We start from the raw sequence: 24,519 nt of genomic DNA, 5'->3' as shown, positions 1-24,519 counted from the left end.
TTTTGTTGATACATTTAGATAATTTCCAATTTTTGCCATCTTAAATGAGTTTGCAGTAAATATCTTTGTGAGTGCGTTATGTTTTTTAAAAGGTAAAAAGTCTGAGAGGACGATGTCAACTAGTAAGTATATTTCCATCACTTTACTTTGCCAAAGCTATTGTAAGAGTTATATTTAGTGGTAATATATTATTTTTAGAAAAAGTAGAGCTTTGATAAATTCCTAGGGTTTTTAATATTATACTCAAGGTTTTAGAATCTTTTACATGTTTTGTTTTAGGTGTTGTCATCCATAAGGAAGAACACTGTGAAACAGAAGATTGAATAAAGCCTTGTATCAACTGGATTAGAGGTTTAGAAAAGAAAGTTAAAATTAGTCACTTTGGTTTCAGTGTTCAAATTTCATATTCTTTCATCTAAATAGATTTAGGGAGTAGAAATTAAAATTCAGTACTATACCAGAGGATGTGCTGACATTCTGTATTTCGTTTTTGTTTTTTGTTTTTTTCCTTTTTTATGAGAGAAGGAGATAGATAACCAGGAATATAGTTATTCATAATGAAATATACGAAGTTGGATTTTGTGACGTCAGTTCTTGGAATTATAATCTATATCATCGATTTAATTGTGGACATCTGGGTGTCTATCAGGTTTTTCCATGAAGGACAGTATGTTCCTGGTGTTTTAACTGTAAGCTTTGTGCTCTTTGGAACACTCGTGGTCCAGTGTTTTAGTTATTCTTGGTTCAAGGCTGATTTAAAGAAAGCAGGCCAAGAAATTCAGCATTGTTTTCTTCTACTTCATTGCTTGCAAGGAGGAGTTTTTACAAGGTAAGCACATACTTTTTGATCATTAACACTATTATTCGTTTATTCAACCATAATCTACCTTTCTGAATCTGTGTAGTCAAGTGTACAAAGTTCCCCTATTTGCATGTAGCACAAGGGTTACTTGCTTCTCACAACAGTGCTTGTATGAGTCGTTGTACTGCCAGAATTTTCTAGGTTCATTAATAGAATGTTTTAATTTACCTAAGTTACTTTTTCTAACATATACTTATTTTTTATGGGAAGGAAAAGCTCATTTCTATGTCTTACGAATCTTTTCTCCTCTATTTTATGTTTTAGGATTGATTATATAAATATAGCCTATCACTTGCAACTCTGATAGAGTACTTAGTTTTTTAAGTTACTTATACCATTGATTTAACAAAATGAAATTTTCCTCGCAATCATGCAGTAGCCAAGTGGTTAGCTAAGTACAGAATCATCCTCAGAACTAAAACCAACTGTCAGAATCATGTTTAAAACTTATTTTATGGTTAAAGAATCTAAATAAGCCCTGAGAATTCTATGAGTCTCCATGTATCTAATTTCAAATGACTGTTTCATTATTTTCATAAAGGATTTAATTCTCTTAAAGCAATATAAAGGTAAAGAAAAGAATTAAAGACAAATATTAAGAGGATAATGTACTGTTTTGTTACAGTTAGATTTTGAATTTGGGCTATTTAATAGCCATCTTTCCTGAGAGAGATTTTAGTGGCTATAGAATTCTAGATGAAGAGTTCGAATTGTTACTCAGTGGGTTAAGAACCTGACTAGTATCCATGAGGATGCGGGTTCAATCTATGGCCTAGCTCGGTGGGTTAAGGATCTGGCGTTGCCGCAGGGTGCAGCATAGGTCGCAGATGCAGCTCAGAACCTGAGTTGCTGTGGCTATGGCGTAGGATGGCAGCTGCAGTTCCCATTCAACCCTAGCCTGGGAACTTCCACATGCTGCAGGTATGACCCTAAAAATACCAAAAAAAAAAAAAAAGAAAGAAAAAAAAAAAAGAAAAAAAATCTAGATGAGTAGTTATTTTCTTTCTGCATTTTACATTCTTTTATCTTTCTGTTGTCACTGTTGAGTAGTTAGATGTCAGTCTTCCTGTTGTTCTTTAGAAGTGTTTTGTCTTTTTCCCCTCTGGCTGTAGTTATGATTTTCCTCTTTATCTTTGGGTTTCTACAGTTCATGATATATCCAAGTATAGATTTATTTATATTACTCTTGGTTGGGATTTGCTTGTTTTATTGATTCTGTGGATTATTATCTTCTGTAAGTTCTGCACAATTCTCAGCCATTATCTTTTCTAATATTTTCTTTACTACATTTCTGTCTCTTCCTTCTGGGACTCCAAACAAATAAAACGGAGACCTTTTTGCTGTACCTAACATGACTGTTAGATTGTTTATTTGAGATTTTTCTTGTTTCCTGAGATAAACTTGTATCACTATAAACTTCTCTCATAGAATTGCTTTTGCTGTTGTGTAGATTTAGTGTTGTTGTTTTTTCATTTTCATTTGTCTCCAGGTGTTTTTTGATTTCATCTTTAATTTTGTCAGTGACCCATTTATTGTTTAGTATCATATTGTTTTTGTTGTTTGCATTTTTTTCTTATAGCTGATTTCTAGTTTCTTGGAATTGTAGTCAGAACAGATGCATGATATAATTTCAGTCTTCTTAAATTTACTGAGACTTGTTTTGTGACCTGTTGTGTCATCTATCCTAGAGAATATTCAGTGTGCACTTGAAAAGGATGTATATCTTACTGCTTTTGAATGGAATATTCTATTGATAATCTATTAAGTCCATCCGGTTTAATGTGTCACTAATTTAAGTCCAGTCTTTCCTTATCCATTTTCTGTCTGGATGATCTCTGCATTGACATAAGTGGGTTGTTAAAGTCTTCTACTATTTTTGTGTTACCATCAGGTTCTCTCTTTGTGTTTGTTAAAATTTGTTTTGTGTATTTAGGTGCTCCTATGTTGGGTACACATACATTTACAATTGTGATAACATCTTCTTCAATTCCTTTATCATTGTGTAAGACCTTCTTAGTTTCTTGTTACAATCTTTGTTTTAATTAATTAATTAAGCTTTTTCAGTGCCACACCTGTGACGTATGGAATTTCCCAGGCTAGGGGTAGAATTGGAGCTACATCTGCTGGCCTGCACCACAGCCTCAGCAATGCAGGTTCTGAGCTTCGTCTGTAACCTTCACCACAGCTCATGGCAATGCCATATTCTTAACCCACTAAGCAAGGCCAGGGATCAAACCTGCATCCTCTTGGATGCTAGTTGGGTTCGTTACTGCTAAACCACAGTGGGAACTCCTACAATCTTTGTTTTAAAGTCTATTTTGCCTAAGTATTGCTACTTTAGCTTTCTTTTGATTTCCATTGCATGGAATACCTTTTTCTGTACTCTCACTTTCAGTCTTTGTGTCTTTAATCTAAAGTAAGTCTTTTATATGTATCACGTACGTGGGTCTGATTTTTTTTATATGTTTGTTGTTATGTTTTTTGTTTATAAATTTGTGCAGCTACCTGATGGCTTTTTTTTTTTTTTTTTTGGTTGTGCCTGTGGCATGTGGAAGTTTCCAGGCCAGGATCGAATCCACACCACAGGAGTGACTTGAGCAACAGCAGTGACAATGCCAGATCCTTAACCTGCTGTGCCACAAGAGAATTCTTAGTCTATGTCTTTTGACTGGAGCACTTAGGCCACTTATATTCAAAGTAATTGTTGCTAGGTATGTCTTATTGCCATTTTGTTAACTGCTCTGGGAATGTTTTATAGGTTTTTCTGTTCCTTTCTTCTTTTACTCTTTCCCTTATTTGACGACTATCTTTAGTGTTATATTTGGGTTTCTTTCTCTCTTTTTTTTGTGTTATCTATTATAGATATTTGGTTTGTGATTACCATGGGATTCATGTATAACAATCTTATTGTTTCATATTGGAAGGCAGCTATGCTCACCACTACACCAGCAACACATTACTGATTGTTTTATGTTGATACATGATTATTTTAAGTTGATGATGTCTTAAGTTTGAACTCATTCTAACAACATTGCATTTTTTGCTCCTCATCACCCATATTTACTATTTTTGGCATCATATTTTATATCTTTTTGCTTTGTGTTCCCCTTAACTATTTTATTGTGAATATAGATCATTTTACTACTTTTGTCCTTTAACCTTCCTACTAGCTTTGCGTGTGGTTGATTTACTATATTAACTGTATATTTGCCTTTACCAATGAGCTTTCTCCTTTCATAATTTTCATGTTTTTATTGTGGTTTCTTTTCTGCTTAGAGAAATTCCTTTAACATTCCTTATAAAGCTGGCTCAGTGATTCTGAACTCTTATAGCTTTCGGTTTTTTAAAAACTGTATGTCTCCTTCAAATCTGAATGATATCCTTGTGGGTAGAGTATTCTTATTTGTAGGTTTTCTTCCTTTCATCACTTTTTTTTGGTCTTTTTATCTTTTCTAGGGCCACTCCCACAGCATATGGAGATTCCCAGGCTAGGGGTCTAATTGGAGCTGTAGCCATTGGCCTATGCCAGAGCCACAGCAGTGCGGGGATCTAAGCCATGTCTGTAACCTACACCACAGCTCACAGCAATGCCAGATCCTTAACCCACTGAGCAAGGCCGGGGATTGAACCTGCAACCTCATGGTTCCTTGTCAGATTCGTTAACCACTGAGCCACGACTGTATCATGCCACTCCCTTCTGGACTGCAAAGTTTCTGTTGAAAACTTAGCTGATAATCTTATGGGAGTTCTCTTGTACATACAGAGAATTTGCTTTCTTACTGATTTTTTTTTTTAAGTAGTTAAGGGTATTGGGAAAACTAGGTAGCCATTTGGGGAAAAAATATGTAAATTATAACTAGACCTTCACACAAAGGTCAGGCTTAGCCCATGCTCTAGCATGGCACATAATCTTGAAAAGAGTTTAGCCTGTTTTTTGGTTAAGATGAAATCTTTAGAAGTGTATTGATAGAAACATGGAGATGTGTATTGTGAGAGTTTTAAAATGTTGCAGTTTATATCTTCAGTTTCCTAGTCTTTGAAGTGACAGAACATAGGCTCTAATTCTTCCTAACGAGAAGAAAATCTCAAAGGATAAACTAGCAGAGTTCTGTTTCTAGAGTACCGTTTTCCCCATCCCTAACACTGAATCCAAACCATGGGGACAAGAAAATAATTTTTTCTCTTGTTTGCCATTTAAAGATATAGATCATAGATTGTTGAAACTGGAAACTGACCAGAATGGAAGTAAGAGGAAGCAATAGCCAGTATATGTAGCATAAGAACAGTAAAGGGGAGTTGTCTGGTGACCCAACAGTTTAAGGATCCGGTATTATCACTGCTGTGGCCCAGTTTCAGTGGCTTACCCAGAAACTTCCACAGGCTTGATCATGGCCAAACAACAACAATGACAACAACAAAAATACAGTGAAGGTTTTTTGATTCACTTTAGAGTTGGGATAATTTAAGATTTAAGATTGCATGTTATGAACTATACATCTGGGTAAAATACCAGACACCAGGATAATTTTCAAATGAATCAAGTATTTAAAAAAATGCATATATTGTAAGGAAACATGGGAAAATTCCTTCATAGCATTGAAATGGAGAATGCCTGCCTGCCTGCCTGCCTGCCTACCTACCTTCCTTCCTTTCTTTCTTTCTTGTCTTTTTAGGGCCGAACCTGTGGCATATGGAGGAATTGGAGCTGTAGCTGCAGGCCTATCCCACAGTCACAGCAACGCTGGGACTAAGCCAAATTTGTGACCTACACACAGCTAATGGAAACACTGGATCCTTAACCCACTGAGCGAGGCCAGGGATCCAACCTGCATCCTCATGGTTACTAGTCAGATTCATTTCCACTGAGCCATGATTAGAACTCTGAGAAAGCCTTTCTAACCATAACTCAAAATCCCTTAGCTATAAAAATTATGGATTTGATTATTAAAAAATGCATGCCAAAAAAACAAAGCGAAACAAAATGCATGCCAATAAACAAAAGGAAAAATCTCCCCAACAAACAAAAGCAGAGCAAAAAGGAATACAGCTTTAACAGGGGGAAAATATTAGTAACTTCTGAAAGAAAAAGGTCTAGTGTTTTAATATTTAAAGCACTTCTGAAGTCAAAAAGAAAAAGATCACACATGCATTTGAAAAATGGGAAAAGAATAGGGATAGTTCAGAGAAGGGGAAATGCAAATGGCTCATAAGTTTTTTGAAGGATGCTAAGCCTTGTTCATAATTTAAAAATTGCCAATTAAAACTTCATGGAGATATTATTCTTCACCTACCAGATTGGCAAAAATCCCAGTGGTAATACACTCTCTTGATAAGGCATAGGAAAAAAGATACACTCACACTTTGTTGATGGGAGTGTGAATTGGTACAATCCTTGTGGAGGGTAGTTTGGTTATATTTCAAACCCATATACTTTTAGGCCAGTTTTCTCTCCTGGGAATTTATTATACTTGCATACATGTAAAATGACATATGCGCAGTTTTTTTTTTCCAATTGTAGTATTGTTTGTAACAGCAAAATATTGGAAACAATAGAAATGTCTGTTGATAGAGTTATGGTATATCTATGCAACAACATGTACATAGCTATTACAAAGAATGATAAAGTACTTCATGTACTAAAATGGAGAGATCTCCAAGATGTACTTTGAAGTGAAAAGACAAGATGCAGACAGCAGGTATAATATGCTACAATCTGTGTAAAAAAAAAAAAAAAAAAAAGGTGGTGAAAAGGCATATGTGTTTATGCTAGTTTGTATATGCAAAAGAAACTCTAGAAGGGTACATATGATGCTAGTAACAGTGAATTTATTTATTTATTTTTTGACCATGCCTGTGGCATGCAGAAGTTCCTAGGCCAGGGATTGAACCAAGCCATAGCAGTGGCAGTGCCACATCCTTAACTGCCAGGCCACTAGGGAACTCCTGTAACAGTGAATTTTTAAGGTCATGGGAGAGGGCAAAAACAGGATAGGTAGGTCATAGAAGTGGGATGGTGTTTTTTCAGTGAATAACTTTTTTTTTTTTTTTTTTTTTTTTGTATTTTCTAGGGCCACACCCTCGGCACATGGAGGTTCCCAGGCTAGGGATCGAATTGGAGCTACAGCTGCCAGCCTACGCCAGAGCCACAGCAACTCGGGATCCAAGCCACATCTGTGACCTACACCACAGCTCGCGGCAACGCCAGATCCTTAACCCACTGAGTGAGGCCAGGGATCGAACCTGAAACCTCATGGTTCCTGGTCGGATTCATTAACCACTGAGCCACGATGGGAACTCTGAATAACTTTTTTTTGAATTATGAGAATATTCTGCCTATTCAAACAGTTAAAAAAAGAAGAAAAAGAAAACTTGAATTAGGTTTGCTAGTAGTGATAAACAGATACTTGATAAATAGACACTTTCCACTTTTTGTCTTTCTTTTTTTTCCTCTTCGCATTTTTTTTTAATTGCAGGAAATGGTAGAATATTGAGATAAATAGTGAGAAATAAGCAAAAATTAGAATATATCCTAAAAATAAGTAAATTATCCCAGGGTTTGTTTAAGTATGGAAAAACGTGAGATTTACTAGACTACAAATTCATTTCCTTACAGAATAGATAGATTGGGTTTGTGTTGGTAGAGGAAAGACAAGGAATGTCAACATGAATTATTTATTAGGTATAAGTGCCTGTTGCTACTCAGTATGCTCTTACTGCTCAGGGGTCTGTGGAGTAAAACATTTCATTTTCCAGAATATAAATTAGATGACACTTTTATATTTCCATTTTATGTACGACTTGTGGTAAAACTGTCCTTTTTGCCAAAGGAGACTTTTCCTTTGATGGATATATGAAAGGCATTTGAATTATTTAAAATAGGGAAGCTATTACTGCTCTTTTAAAACAACTGGTAAAAAAAGTTCAGGTTGTATAAAAGTTCAGTGGGAGATGAGTCTCCTTCCTCCCACAGATCCCTAGGCCCTTCTTTGTAGAGTTTCTTAAATGGGCATTAAATAGTTGAGCATTTTTTCTTACCTATTCTTCTATTTAGAACTCTTTAGAGAGGTTATCTGGTAACGTCAAATTTCCTAGGGTGCAATATTTATGAAACTTAAGGATCCGAGCCCCTTACCTCAATCTCTAAATGTTTGGGGATTTTCTTAGATATCTTATTGTTGATGTCTCATTAAATTTGGTTTTGGTTAGAGAACATACTTTGTATGATTAGAGTCTTATTAAATTTATTGACTTGTTTTATGGCCCAGAATATAGTCTAATTTGGTGATTATTCCATGTGCATTTGAAAAGATTTTGTTAACTTGCGGGTTTTTTTGTTTTGTTTTGTTTTATTTTGTTTTTGTTTTTTAATGGCCTGTGGCATATGGAAGTTCCCAGGCCAGGAGTAAAATCAGAACTGCAGCTGAGGCCTACACCGCAACCCCAGCAATAACAGATCTGAGCTACATCTGTGACCTATGCTGCAGCTTGTGGCAATGCCATATCCTTAACATACGAGTGAGACCAGGGATCGAACCCACATCCTCACAGGTTAAGTTGGATCCTTAACCTGCTGAACCACAACAGGAACTCCTGTAACATGCCATTGTTGAATGTAGTGTTCTATGAATATAAATTAGAGTAATACTCTGATAATGTTATTAAAATCTGTATTCTTACTGTTTTTTTCTTTTGGCCTACTTTTTCTTTCAATTACTGAGGGTGTTAAAATGCAACACCAACACTGGGAATTTATCTTTTTCTTCCTGTACTTTCCACAATTTTCATGTATTTTGAAATTCTTTTGTTAGATACGTACAGATGTCTTCATGAAAAATTGATTTTTATATCATTATTATATATCATTTTATATCATTTTTATCTGTTAATACTCCTTGATTTGAAATCTATTTTGTTTGTCATACTAGTATAGCCATAGCAACTATTTTTTGTGGTTTCCTTTCCAACTATCCATGTCTTTGTGTTTAAAGAGTGTGTCTTGCAAATCACAGAGTTGAATCTGGATTTTTTATCCAGTTTTACAACCATTTATTTATTTTACTTTTTAGGGCAGGATCTGCAGCATATGGAAGTTCCCAGGCTAGGGGTCAAATTGGAGCTGCAGCTGTTGGCCTACACCACAGCCATAGCAACGCAGGATCCAAGTGGCGTCTGTGACCTACACCACAGTTTATGGCAAGGTTAGATCCTCAACCCACTGAGCAAGGCCAGGGATAGAACCTGCAACGTCGTGGTTCCTAATCACATTCATTTCAGCTGTGCCACAATGGGAACTTCTACATTTTCCTCTTAATTTGCATGTCAATTAATTTTTTATTGTGTAGTGGACATTGTGATTGGTACCTGTGGAGACTCTGGTTTCTGTTATCTTCCACCGAAGAGAAAGCAGACAGTTAAAGTATTGGTAAATTGCCTTGGTGTGTTACAGTAACTTGATTTAGGCTTTGTTAGGGAAGGTGTATTTTGATTTTGTCTTTAGTCCTAGGAAAAATCTCATAGATCTGAAATATGGTCTTTACCTCTAAACATGGCCCTTTTAGAGTTTCAGTGGCATACCTGAAGTACTTACCAAGCCCCTCCAATTTGGTGGAACTCAAACTCCAAACTCTTCCCTGTGGTAGATAGCTGCTAAAATCTTGGCTCTGGTTCCTTCTAGCCATTTCCCCTAGGTTCCTTGCAGTCTCACCTCCATACATAGTAAGGGTTGGCCAAGGACTTAAGGAGAGTATACACAGATTTTTTTTTTTTTAAATTTGACTCTGTGACTCCCTCTTTTCCTTAATTTCTAACCACTCTGGTATATTTAACCTCCATTCTCTGACTCTTTGAGTCAGTAATAATTTGACTTTCTGCTTGAATTGTTATCTGCTTTGTGCCATTGGGACTACGGGATGCTGTTAGAGGAAAAGCCAGATAAATGTGCATCTCAGGCAGTATGGCTCCCTTCTTTCAAGGGTTAAGTGCTCAGGCTTCTTCCTACTTTTGGTTACTCTTCAGTGCCTTATTTTCTTTAATATTTTGTTTATAATTTATCATTGTCTTCAGCAGGTAGGTGAGTTTGATGCAAGGGAATCCATCATTACTGGAAACAGTTGCCTCTTTATCTCAAACAAAAGAATACACTGTGATAAAATATGCTAAGAAAGCTCCTTATGTTTCTTTTTCTTTGGCCTCTCCATCATTTGTCCCATAAAACCAAAACGATATCCTGTTAATTAAAAAATTCATCAATATTCCCCTTTCCATGAAATTATCTTCAGATAAAAAGAACTTTGTATAGATTTGGCATTAATTGCTACAGAGTTGGAAAACATTCCTCCCTAAAGTAACTGGAAATACTAATGTGCACATCTGTAAACAGCCTCACCAATTTTTTTGTTTTGTTTTGTTTTTGTAGTTTGTTGGTATAATGGACACTGATACAATACTTTAACATGTGCCAGGTACTGGTCTAAGCATTCACATGTATTAACGCCCTTAACCCTCATATCAACCCAATGAGGTAGGTAGATTACCTCCTTTTTCAGATAAGGAAGCTCAGAGAGATTAATCAGAGAGAGATTAAGCAAGAAAGTGATGGAGTAAGGATGTGAACCCAAGCATTCTGGCTTTATTAGAGTCTGTACTCTTTTAATCAGTTTGCTTACTCTGCTAACTCTCCTAGTCTGTGCTGCCTGTAGTAATTTTGCTCTGGGTAATATACCTGTTACTATTTGTGAATTTTTCAAGTTTTTCAATTACTAGTATTTATCCTCTTTGTTTAAAAGGGTAGATACCTTTAAGAACAGGAACCACATGCTATATTACATATTAGTCTTACATAATATACATGCAGGAATTCCCTTTTGTGCCAGATACCCAGAAAAGACTCAGACAGAATCCCTTATAAATATTGCCTATAGATCCCAGAGAATGTTAATCATTTTTACCCCTGTACTTTCACAACATAATATTTACATTTCTGTTGAGTGATTATTTCTCCTACCTTGTATTGCAACTAGTAGTTTACAGGCTTGACTTTACTATTTGAAGGTGGAAGTCATGTCTTCACTATTTTTGTGGACATTCTTCCCTGGCATCTAGTCTGCATTGAATGTAATGAATTAGGTTATTCTAAAACTGCGATGGTAAAGATATACTTTTATTTGCTAGGTGAAGAAGCTTTGCATATCCATATATATGTATACATCTTGTTTGCAATAAGAATATCTTATATTTGTATTTTATTTTCAACTTTTCAAAGTCCTTTCAATACCTACCATCTCTATCTTTTTGGAAAAACTGTCACATGCTTTCACTTATTCATTCAGTAAATATTTTCTTTTCTTTTTTTTTTGTCTTTTTACCATTTCTAGGGCTGCTCCCTCAGCAAATGGAGGTTCCCAGGCTGGGGGTCAAATTGGAGCTGTAGCCACTGGCCTACGCCAGAGCCACAGCAACTCGCAATCCGAGCCATGTCTGCAACCCACATCACAGCTCACGGCAACGCCGGATTCCCAACCCACTGAGCAAGGCCAGGGATCGAACCCGCAACCTCATGGTTCCCAATCAGATTCGTTAAGACTGAGCCACATTGGGAACTCCAACATTTTCTAAGCACCTACTGTGTGCCAGGTGCTATTCTCATTGCTTTGGATATAGCAATGAACAAAACAAAGTCGCTGCTCTCATGCAGATTTCATTCTTCTGAGCAGGTACCAGTAAATAAAAATAAATAACAAGTCAAGAGGTGATAAAGCAAAATAACGTAGAAGAAAGAGTTAGAATATCCTGAATGATGTGATCTGGAAAGACGTCTGTGAGGCAGTGAAATTTGAATAGATACCTGAATGAAGTTAAGGAGTAATTTTGTAAAATTTCTAGAGTTTAGAAGAGCTCCAGGAAGAGGGAGTAGCAAAGACAGAGGCTTTAAGTTGGGAGAAACAGCAAGAAAGGAATACTAGAAGTGTGGGAGAAATCAATTAGAAAGATAGTGGTGGCGATGGTGTGTGTGCGAGGCAGATTATGTGGGGCCATGTAAGATGTGGTGAAGACTCCATTTTATTCTAAGTATGATGAGAATCACTGGACCATTTTGAGTGGAGGAGTATGAATTGTGGTTAACAGGTTCAGTCTAGATACAGTGTGGAGAATAGGATGTATAGGGAGCAGGAGCAGACCGATTGTGAGGCTATTGAAGTAATCTAGGCTAGAGAATGTTGGCTGCTTAAACTAGGATAAAGACAGTCAAAGTGATAAAAATGTGTTTAAATTTAAATATATTTGAAGTTAGAACTAAGAGGCAAGAGACTCTGCTGAGGAATTTTCATAGGGTATGAGAAAAAAGAAAGAATTTGGAAATGATTTCCACGTTTTTGACCTGAGCAACATGATGAATGTTAGTGCCCTTTAGTGAAATGGGAAACACTGACAGAAGGAGCAGGTTGAAACAGGCTATATATATCACTGCCCTAATTTTCTATACAAGGAAGCTGATGTGTAGATAAAGAGTTTTGGTAAGCTTTAGATTAGAATCCTGGTTGTTTTATTGCTAGCCTCAGATATTTTTGAAAGAAGTGTCTCAAATTTTTTGTTATTAATTTTACTTGAATGATGATAACTCAGGTCCATTAAAACATTCGTTGTAAAGAAGAGACTGAGCAAGGATGTTTTAGGAGTCTTGGAAAGTTTATATAATTTCCAGGATGATAAAATGGTCAAAGAGCCTAGCACCTTGAAGATTATTAAGTATAGTTTGACCCTTCAGCAATATGGGTTTGAATTATGTGGGTCATCTTATACATAGATTTTTTTTTCAGGAGTAAATACTGCAGTGTACACGATCTGTGGTTGGCTGAATCTGCAGACATGGAACTGCTGAGAGTCAGCTGTCAATTATGCACAGAGGGTTGACATCCCTAAACCTCCACATTGTTCAGGGGTCAACAGTAATTATTTGCTAGTTTAAGCTGAAAGAAGATTCAATCTCATCTCCAACCTCGACATTATCATAAGGTCATATATCTGTCTTTTAGTTAAGATAAGTTGCATGAAGTGAAATTTGCAGTTTGTCTTTCAGAAAGTAGTGGTTAAGACTAGGAATTATAAGATCTAGGTTTGGACTCTAGGTCTGCCCATTAGGCTCTGTGAAATTTTCAGCAAATCACTCTTGTGTTCTCAGCCTTACTTTTCCCATCTGTAAATTGGGAATAGTACCTACTTATCTCACATAATTATTGTGAAGATGAAATAACGTCATGTATGCCTAAACAGTGCTAGCACACACTGGCACATCAGACATGCAATAAAAATTATGAAGTCTTGAATCTCAAGAAAGCCACCGTGAGATATTCATAAAGTTGAGAGAAATTTGTGGTAGAGAAAGCTTGTGAGAAATTCTATACCCATGTTGCCTTTTCAAAATTATTATGTATATTAACACACATGTTATAAAGAATATATTACTGAAGATAGATGTTCATGTTTACAGGTATTGGTTTGCCTTGAAAAGGGGTTATTATGTGGCTTTCAAGTACAGCAGCAAAACGGATAACTTCGTGGAAGAACAAATTGATCCTCATAAAGAAGTTATAGATAGGGTGACTGATTTGAGCATGCTCAGGCTGTTTGACACCTACCTGGAAGGCTGCCCACAACTTGCTCTCCAGCTCTACACCCTTCTGGAAAATGGTCAAGCAAATTACACTCAGTGTAAGTCTTTTTTTTTTCTTCTTCTTTGTTTAGGGCCATACCTGTGTCATGTGGAAGTTCCCAGGCTAGGGTCAAATTGGAGCTGCAGCTGCTGGCCTATACCACAGCCACAGCAACACTGGATCTGAGCCACGTCTGCGGCCTGCACCATAGCTTGTGGCAACGCTGGATCCTTAACCCACTGAGCAAGGCCAGGGATCAAACCTGCATTCTCCTGGATACTAGTCAGATTCTTAACCCTTTGAGCCACAATGGGAACTCCTGTCAGTCTTTCTTAATACACTGTATGTCATTGATACTTTATGTCAACTTTGTAGCTCTTTGGCAGGTTTTAGAATTATTTTTATTATTTTTCTCTTTATTTATTTTGGCAAAAGTACATTGTTCGAAAATCAAAAAGAATATAAAGGTAAATTGTCTCCCGCCCACTTCTTGCCATTTTTCCTTTGTCTGCCCAGAAAGGAAATTACTATCAACCTTTTTGATTATTGCTTCAGAAAAAAAATATTAAAAGCCTATCTTTTTTTCTTTTTTCTTTTTTCGAAATGGTAACATAAAAACTATCTTTGTTTTTTGCACTTAACATATCTTGGGGATCTAAACATCAGTACAGAAAAAGCTGTCTCATTTATTTTTAGTATCTTCATAGTATTACAAGTTATGGATGTACTGTGAGTTATTTAACAAGCTCTATGTTAATTTAGCTTGTTTCTAGTATTTTACTATTGCAAAAAAAATGCTGTAGTGAATAATCTTATGCATGCATCATTTTGCATATGTAAAGTTTATCCATATGGTAAATTCCCGGCATTGGAATCATTAGGTGAAAGAGCAAGTTCTACAGAACAAATGAAAGTTTTGCAAGTTGGCCAATATTTTGCTCTTTATAGCTGATTTTCTTATTAGGGTTAAATGTACATTTTTAAAGGACAATTTGATGTTGCCATTAAAAAATCTTTGTGTTTGAGATATTAAAATAACTATTTGCCAAAAAAGTCTTAGTTTTCATTAGCGACTAGAGTTGCATGTAAACTTGGAGTCACCTCAGAGTTGCAGACGGTCCTCTCCCCTGGAGTTCCCTCTATGCTAGACTCACAGTTCATCCCCCCAGTCTTCCTGTTTCCAATTTCCCATAAACCTCAAGATTGTAGTCCCTTCTAATATTTTTATTTTTACTTTGATTGTTAGTAGGACATTGAAAGAGCCTACTGGGTATGAGACCTCTTTTTCCTTCTGATGCAAAGGATTTGTGGGTTGGGGCTAAAAAGTTCTGTATTTTATAGTCCTCGAAGCTAAAGTTCAACATTTAAATCTTTCAGCCTGTGTTGTGGTAGATCTGCTGATGTTAACTGTGGCTGCTTCTGTGTGGTGGGATTATAGATGCTTTTATTTACTTCAACTTCTTTATATGGTTCTGAACTTCCAAATTTTCTACAGTAACCATGTATTGTTTTGATAATCAGGAAGAATAATTCAAAATGTAAAATATATACATATATATAAATCTATATCTGTTTATGTATAGTAGTACTTCAGAAGACTGAACATACTATTTTATCTTTGTTCCTTTCTGAAATCATGCTAAAGAGGAGAGTAAAGGAGTAAAAACAATATAAACCCTTAAAAAGAAGAGAATGCAGAGTAGAATAGTAGCAGATTAGGAATATCAAAAAAAGAGAGAGAGACAAAAATATCAACAAATAGGGAGTTCTCTTGTGGCTCAGCAGGTTAAGGATCCACTGTTGTCACTGCTGTGGCTTGGATCGCTGCTATGGCGTGAGTTCAGTCCCTGGGCCCAGGAACTTCCACATGCCACAGATATGCCCCCCCCCCAAAAAAAAAGGAAAAAAGAAAAGAAATATCAACCAGTATTGAAAGCAGATGGAAAACTTGGGTTATTCAGATCAATTCCATCACCACTGATGGCTAAATTATTTGAATAAATCCTCCCTCTGAAATTATTTAAAACAATTGGATAAATATTTTCAGAAAATACTTTATCCTCATAAAAACTTAAAGCAGTCTGATACAACAGGCCAAAATATGCATGAAAGTGGAAATGCCACAGAATTGAGTAGGACTCTGAAGGCATTTATACCCTGGGTTTTTTTTTTGTTTTGTTTTTTTTCTTTACAGCACCTTATAAACAGCAGGTTCAGTTTTGATGGCTTAAATCTTCCCTGGAAGACTGGAGACAAAACTCAGGGTCCTCACAGGGGAGGGACATCTACTGGAAAATTCTAATCCATAAAGCTGGCACTTCAAACAGCACCCTCCTCAGGGCAAAAGTGAAGTTACCTACCTCTCTCTCTGCCTCTAAGAGACTGCAAGGAATGTTGCCTTGGTGCTGAGTAGAACAGGGGAAAATGTTCCTAAGAAGTTAGAACATAATTTGGAACCAAAATTCATATCTCTGGCTAGTAGAAAAGGAAAACAGGTGTTCCCATCATGGCTTAGGGGTTAACGAATCTGACTAGCATCCATAAGGACGCAGGCTTGATCCCTGGCCTTGCTCACTGGGTTAAGGATTTGGTGTTGCCGTGAGCTATGGTGTAGGTTGCAGACATGGCTTGGATCTGGTGTTGCTGTGGCTCTGGTGCAGACCAGCAGCTACAGCTCGGATTAGACCCCTGTCCTGGGAACCTCCATATGCCACAGGTGCAACCGTAAAAGACGAAAGAAAAAAAAAAAGAAAAAAAAACGAAAAGGAAAACACTTTCAAGACAAGTAAGAGGCAAGCTATGAATATAGTTTAAAGTGGTCCCAGACTGATAGTGTCCCTGGCTGTCTGGAAGAAGCAAGTAGAAATCCTCCCTTGAGGAGTTCTCCTTTTCCCAGACCTCAAGTAATTTTCAGAGTTCCCCTGGTGGCACAACAGGTTAAGGATCTGCCGTTGTCACTGCTGTGACTCAAGTGCAAGTTTGATCCCAGGCCCCAGAACTTCTGCATGTTGTGGGTGTGGCCAAAAAGAAAAAAAAATCCTTTTCACAAATAGTTTTCTAAGGGAAATGAATGGTTCACAGTAGTTTATAGCACTAGAAGAAATAAGGCACCAAGAGTAATAATAAGAATCAGCAGAAATAGGAAAAAAAACTCATTAAGACTTTAGATATTGGAATTACCTGGTGCACTGTATTATGTTGAAAGGAGTAAATGATAAACTGGAAAATAAAGACTAGGAAACTATAAAAAAATGAGTTTTATATTTGAAAAAGAAAGAAGAATTTTTGAGATGGAAAATAAGAGAAGTATTAGGAGTCATAGACGATGGGATGGCAAAGTCTAGTGTACATCTCATCAGGGTTCATGAAGGAAAGGAGAGAAGGAATGGAACAGAGACAATATTTGAAAATTTAATGGCTGAAAAAATTTCAGAACTAATGAGAGTCACATACCCACAGAGTCAAGAAGCTCATTATATCATTAGGAACTAAGTAGAAAGAAATGCATACCACAGCATATCATTACTAAAGGGAATTCCAAAGAATGTCCTTCAGATACAGTAGAAGTGTTCTGAGATGCAAGAAAATAAAGAGCAAAGAAAGTAGTAAATATGTGGGTGAATCTAAATGAAAACTGTACAAACAAAATAGTGCTATGTGGCTAAGAAAAAGAGAGAATGAAAGTATAAGACAGCAATAACATGTAAGTCAGAATATTGAACAGAGTTCCCCGTGCTATACAGTAGGTCCTTGTTGATTATCTGTTGTATAAAGAGTAGTGTGTAATCTGGATTTTTTTTGAGGTGTAAAACTAAAACATTTAGAGAGTTAATTAAAAAAAGTAAAGTAATGTTAGGAAACCTGAATTAGATATTATATTAGTCTGCTTGGGCTGCCATCGCAGAATACTATGGACTGGGCAGCTTCACCAACAGAAATGTATTTTCTTATAGTTTTGGAGCCTGGAAATTCAAGGTCAGGATGCCGGTAGGGTTGGTTTTTGGTGAGGACTCTCCTTGGGTTGCAGCTGGCCCACCTTCTTGCTGTGTCCTCACATGTCTTTCTTCTGTGGATGGAGAGAAAGTGAGATCTTGGGCGTCTCTCTGCTTACAGGGACACCAGTCCTATTAGATTTGAGGCCCACCTTTATGACCTTATTTGATCTTAATTATCTCCCTAAAGGAGATACTATACCATCTCACAGTATAGTCACATTGAGTGTTAGGGCTTTAACACATGAATTTTGAAAGACTACAATTCAGTCCATAAAATTATGAAAATAGGCTTTTTTTAAAAATAAGAAAATAAATGACAGCAAATTACAAGGATAAGAAAGCTAATCAACACCAGAAATTTCTCAAGAGAAAGAAAAGTAATATATTTTTATTATTTTAATACTCTCATCTAAATTTTATTATCAAATCAAAAGCCAATCAGAGTACACAGGCAAAAAATTTAGAAAAGAAAAATTCAATCTTTTTTCTAGCATAGTTAATTGAAACATGTTTTCAATCTTTTATTTTTATTTTTGCTTTTTAGGACCACACCCAGGCGGCATATTGAGGTTTGCAGGCTAGGGGTCTAATCGGAGCTACAGCTGCCAGCCTGCGCCACAGCCAGAGCAATGCCAGATCTGGGCCGCATCTGTGACCTACACCACAGCTCACGGCAACGCCAGATCCTTAACCCTGAGGGAGGCCAGGGATAGAACCTGCAACCTCATGGTTCCTAGTCAGATTCGTTTTTGCTGAGCCACAATGGGAACTCCCAGTTTTTAATGTATTTTTAATTTAGAAAAGTTTTTTGCAACTCTATAACTTGTTGATATACATATTTTGGATTGTTGTCACATTTGGAAAAAACTCTACCAATTTCTTCAATAATGTGGTATAAGATCAGAGTATACCAAGATTTTTTTTTGATGAAGTAAATAATTTTAAATACTTTTTGAATTGACAACACTAGTTTATTGTTGATGCCTCATTTCGTGAATACTGAGGGTCTTATACTTTCTTCACTGATGTCAGCAATGTGAATTCAGAAGAAACTAATAAGAATCTATGTAGTATGATCGGGAAAGTTCATTTCGTACTGAGAGAAATGAATAAGCAAAGGCATGATTTGGCAACGACAAGGAATTCAGTTTGGATGGAGTATAATGTACAGATTAGATTAAGGAAATGAGAAGCAAAAATATGTTGGAACCAGGTAGGCAAAGTGGAAACTAGGAAATAATGTCAAACTAATAGTGTCAACTGGATGAGGATAGACAGTCATGCCTTGACATTAAGAAATCAAAGGCCTGTTGATGGCAAGATAGTAAAATGTTAAGATCAGGCAAACTGCTTGAAAATCATAGATCCGTCACTTACTAATCATAATTATTCAGTTAAATCCTGTAAACATATCTCCCTAAACCTAAGCTAGTCTCAGCTCAGTTTCCCTTTAGCCAGGTGCCCAACATGACCACAGCCTCTTCGGTACACCAAGGGAAAATGTGAGAGAGGGTAATAACTATGAGTAGAGACAGGGAATTTAATAAACTACAATTAAAATGTCTTGTTTTTCCAATTTTTATTAAAATGTATGACAAAGCACATTGCTAGGTCATTGCTAGGGCTTTGCTAGGCTTGGAAGGAGTCTGGGCATTTAAGCTTCACTATCTTCATGATAAATCTGCCTCTGAGGTAAAAGTTTTAACTTTAATATGTTTAATGTGCATGTTGTGATTTCTAAGGAAACCATCAAAGAATAAAAATAGCACATCAGCAAATGACATGGGCAATTGGATTGAATGGATGATAAAAATGGCCCATACCAAGCCTATCATTATAACGTTTCAGAGATAAAAAGGTAAAGATAAGATTTTAGAAGATTTGAGAGAAAATAAAATCACTTAAGAATAGGGAAACTGAATGGCATTGAAATTCTTAACTATAACACTTGAGATTAGAGCATAATAGCACAATGACTTCAGGGTTTCAATGGAAAACATTTTTTTAAACTGAATTTTATATCTAATGAAACTGTGTGCCAAACATGAGTATAGAATAAGACATTTTGAGGTATAATTGGTCTCAGAAGTTTAGCTTACATGCAACTTTTCTCAGAAATGTCTGCAGAAGGCTTGATCAAATCATGAGAATGAAGCAAGAAAGAAATACTGAAACAGGAAACAGGAAGTCAACACTGAAGAGAGGTGAAAGGAAGTCCTGGGAAGATAGAGAGCAAACCTTGACAGCAGCCACCTTTGAGCGGAAGAATCATGTCCTTAAAACACACACACACCAACTAATAGATGTATATAGGGGAGTTTAATTTATTTAAAGAATTTGCTAAGAAATACTGATAAAAGTCATGAATAACTAGGCAAAACAAGTGAAAAGTTTTAAAAGGAAGTATAGTCAGCATGTGGAACTTGGCTGAGCAGTTAGAAAAAAGGCTGTGCTTATGTAGTTATACTAAGGTAATCACTGAATATTGATGTTACTAAATATTGTGATTTGGGGGTAGAAGGAGGGAGAGGAAAATGGAAAGAGGTTATTCATATATGTGTGCGTGGATAAAAATTTCCTCTCCCCAAATAGGAAATAAAGAAGCAGTGTCTAAAGTAGATAATATCATAAGTAGCACAATAAATGTTTTATTTAGAAAAATGAAAGTAAATGTCAGAAGAAAAGCTAGAAAAGTTGGTAGGGATTTTTTTTCTGAGAGTTGCACCTGAGAGGTGAGAGGGGTAGAGGAAATTACTACTGTTTTTCCTATAAATTCTATAGCACTTACAGACTTTTAAAAACTATGTATGTACTGGATTGGTAGCAATTAAAACCAATTATAAAAAGACATCACAGGGCAGTTTAGGGGAAAGTGATGTTTTACTTCAAATATTTTTCAATTAAGGAAGAAAAGTCCAGCTAATTGTGCAGTCCAGAGTGGTATATGCTAAAACCAGGAGAGTGGACAAAGGCATTTATAATCCTCTTCAATAGATAGATCTATCTTAAGTCTGCCTTTATTCTGCTCTAAATTATTTCTTTTTTAGTTCTCTAATATGTTTGCTTTTAGTTTTATAAGTCCCCAGCTTTGACCATTGGGATTAATGACATGCCTTTCCAAAGCAGTAATGAACTTACTTTTCTGTTATTTGTTGGGGGACAGATGGGGTAAAGATGTCAAGCCTATGGACATTTTAAGTTTTAGATCTTATTTGTTAATTTGATCCATCATCCTAAAGATATGGGCAATTGAGCTGTTAATACCTTATACGTATGTTAAATTTTCTGTTTAACCTCCTCCTTCTTCCCACCTTCTCTCTCATGCTATTTCTTAGTGAATTAGATATATGCCCAAGGTCAAAGCCAAAAACACTGGAAAAGCTAGGACTATAACTGCAGCCTCTTAGAGAACTTCCAGAAAGCATTTTCCATTGTACCAGTTGATAAATAAGATTTGTCTAGTGAGTTTATTCAGAATCTTTTAAAGCAGTCTTATGTAGTGGATAAGTACACCAACTTTAGAATCAGGCAGATTTCAATTCAAATCTCACCTCTCTGCAACTTGCTGGCTGTGTGACGTGGGTCAAATAATACGTATATATTCTCTTAAGCATCAATTTCTCCATGGGTAATACAGGAATAATAATATCTTTTTGAAAGGATTAGATGAGATGAGCATGTAAAGTATCTGACATGTGTTTGTGAGTGAAGCGTGTATAGCATTGTAATAATTTAATATTGCTGTTATAATTCCTATAACTATATTTAAATTTTTTTTTTTTTTGTAGATGCAGCCATCATGGTCTCTTGCTGTGCTATTTCTTGCTCGACTGTTGATTATCAAATAGCTTTAAGAAAATCCTTGCCTGATAAAAATCCCCTTAAAGGACCCTGGCCCAAACTCATATATCTCTTTTATAAGTTATTTACATTATCATCCTGGATGTTGAGTATTGTACTTCTTTTATTCCTAAATGTTAAGGTAGCTTTATTTCTGTTGTTACTTCTTTGGTTTTTAGGTATATTGTGGGCATTTAAAGAGCAAACTGATTTTTGTGCTTCCAGGAGTATGGAATTCATATACAGGATTGTTGTTGGATTTATTCTTACCTTCACGTTTTTTAATATTAAGGGACAGAATACCAAATGTCCAATGTCTTGTTATTATACTGTAAGGGTATTGACCACATTGGGGATAGTGATTGTGTTCTGGTTTTGCCCACTCTCTATTTTTAATTCACATTATTTTGTACCTATCAGCATCACTATAGCTCTTACTCTTCTTCTTGGAATTATTTTTCTTATTGTTTATTATGGGACTTTGCATCCAAACAAAAGTAAAGAAACAACACTGGACGAAATTGATGGAAAACCAGTTCAAAGAGATTGTAGAATGAAGTATTTCCTAATGGAATAAGCTATTCATTTACAAGATATGCTTTCTTATTTTTTGTTTCGTTGGTTAGTAAAGAAAATGTTTGTGTACATGTGTGTTTCTTATTTTTGCCTTGAATTTGAGATCAGTTCTGGTACATTAATTATGAAGGTTAGAGGGTATAATAATGTTTTTATTTTATAAATTAATTTCTTACTTGGTTTTAAAAATCTTAGGCACTTAGATATATTTGCCTCTGGTCTGGTAGAGTTGCCTTCTTGAGCCTGGATTGAAAGAAATGGCCTGGTTCCCATTATTAGATGGCTGGAATGAACTTCCCTTCAGCTTTTCCCTGATAATTTCTGAACTAAAAGTGATCTACTTGTTGTGGGAAGCTAAAAGGAAGAGAAGAGCAGGATACTCATTCTTCTTTCCTCTATTTTCTTGGTCCAGTGCATATATTTTGAGTTGGGGACAGATTGAGTAGAGCAGGGATAGGTGGGAAGAGGAAGAAAACAAAATAAAATTTACCGTCTTAACTATTTCTAAGTATGCAATTCAGTAGTATTAACTATATTCACTTTGTTGTACTGCTTTGTAACATTTTCATCTTGCAAAACTGAGACTCTGTTCCCATTGAACAATTCCCCGTTCCTGTCTCTCTCCAGCCCCCAGCGACCACAGTTCTTTTTTCTATTTCTATGAAGTTGGCTACTGTAGATACCACATGTAAGTGGAGTCATACAGCATTTGTCTTTTTGTGACTGACTTACTCCACTTAGAATAATGTCCTCATTGTTCTTCCGTGTTATAGCATGTGACAGGATTTCCTTCTTTTTAAAGGCCGAGTAATGTTCTGTTGTGTGTGTACATATATAAATATATATAACACATATGTGCATACATGTAATACATATATGTATACATAATATGCATGTGTGTATACATGTACATATATGTTTTATATATAAAATACATATATATTTTATATATTATATATATATGTATATATATAGCACCACATTTTCTCTATTTATCCTTCACTGGGTTGTTCCCACCTCTTGGCTGTGTGAATAATTCTGTAATGAACATGGGTTTGCAAATATGTCTCCAACGTTCTGCTTTCAACTCTTTGAAATATATACCCAGAAGTGGGATTGCTGGATCATATAGTTATCCTATTTTTAATCTTTTGAGAAACCTCCATACTGTTTTAGTGTAATGTCTGCACCATTTTACAATCACACCAACAGTGTACAAAGATTCCAGTTTCTCCACATGCTCACCAACACTTGTTATTTTCTGCTTTTTTGGGGAGAGTGGCTGTCCTAATGGGTATGAGGTCATATCTCATTCTAGTTTTGCTTTGCATTTTTCTGTGATATTGAACAACTTTTCATGTACTTGTTAAATATTTATGTATCTTCCTTGGGGGAAATGTCTATATGTGATAAGCAGTTAATACCCAGAAATAGAAATAATTATAACTCAACAACAAAAACTCCCAAATAACTTGATTAAAAAATGGGGAAAGTAAATCATATCAAATAGTTTTTTGCATGATTCCTTCTGATAAGAACTAAATTTTGGTTCTGGGGATAATAGGTAAGACATTTGGGTTAGGTGGAACCCCTGGAACTAGTGAAATTTTTTCCATCAGATTATCTTTTCTTTTTCAGTTCTTTACCCTTTCTTTTCCTTGGGTCAGCTCTTCTCAAACGGAAGCCTTCTCTATTACCAAGAGAAAAAAATATGATTTCTATATTTAGTCTCATAACTTAATATAAAATTGCTGTATAGCTTTTGGGAAGAAGGTTGAACTTACTGGATAAAACACATTTCAACTATTTTTTAATTTATTTTTATTTATTTATTTATTTTTGTCTTTTTGTCATTTCTTGGGCCACTCCTGCGGCACATGGAGGTTCCCAGGCCAGGGGTCGAATCGGAGCTGCAGCTGCCAGCCTACGCCAGAGCCACAGCAACGCAGGATCCGAGCGTCTGCGACCTACACCACAGCTCACGGCAACGCCGGAACCTTGACCCACTGAGCAAGTACAGGGATCGAACCCTCAACCTCATGGTTCCTAGTCAGATTCGTTAACCACTGCGCCACGACGGGAACTCCTGAATTTATATTTTTGAATGTAAAGCTATTCAAAAACAGTATGTCAAACCCTAACTCTGTGCCTAGCACTTTTAGGTACTACCATGGATATAAAACAAGTATAGAAAAGAGTTATATTCCTTGAGCAAGTTGCATACTGAACCATTTACAGAATTGACAGGCTGTTTTTCAGGATATTTACTGTTTGCAATTTTTATTTTATAGTAAATGAAATAAATATCAAATGACAAAAGTGATTATATTTATGTGCTTATATAGAGTATATAAAACTCAGTATGTCTTCTACACTGCTCTTTAAGAAAGTTGGGCAATGTGGAAAAACTTCTTGTAGGAGCTAGAGAACCTACAGTTTACTTTGGGCACATGATCCTTGTATTGTGAATTTATGGCGTTTCTCCCTTTCTCTGCATGTTTGGTATGTATGTATACATGTATGTTTGAGAGAGTGAAGCTGAGAAAAGAAGTTAGGCTCACTTAGCAGCACCTGAGTCAGAACTTTAACTCATAAA

At 36.0% G+C, this 24,519-nt stretch overlaps 1 protein-coding gene across 2 annotated transcripts in view; it reads left to right on the top strand.

Annotated features, from left to right (window-relative positions):
- The window catches only part of XKR9 (XK related 9), a 31,426-nt gene extending 9,434 nt beyond the window's left edge, over positions 1-21,992 (top strand). For both annotated transcript variants that reach the window (XM_001924668.5, XM_085022145.1), the window contains exons 3-5: positions 280-829; positions 13,350-13,570; positions 21,296-21,992. In XM_001924668.5, the coding sequence (XP_001924703.2) occupies positions 558-829; positions 13,350-13,570; positions 21,296-21,924 (1,122 nt within the window). In that variant the 5' untranslated portion in view covers positions 280-557 and the 3' untranslated portion in view covers positions 21,925-21,992. The remainder of the gene's footprint in view (positions 1-279; positions 830-13,349; positions 13,571-21,295) is intronic.
- The last annotated feature ends 2,527 nt before the right edge of the window (positions 21,993-24,519 follow it).

The sequence above is a fragment of the Sus scrofa genome, chromosome 4 (assembly GCF_054392235.1).
Source record: "Sus scrofa isolate SSC_HxYL_T2T_F1_AM1 chromosome 4, Sscrofa_HxYL_maternal_Yorkshire_Landrace_v2.0, whole genome shotgun sequence".
Lineage (NCBI taxonomy): Eukaryota > Metazoa > Chordata > Mammalia > Artiodactyla > Suidae > Sus > Sus scrofa.
The sequence above is the reverse complement of the archived record's forward strand: the minus strand, read 5'-3'. Positions and strand labels throughout refer to the sequence as shown.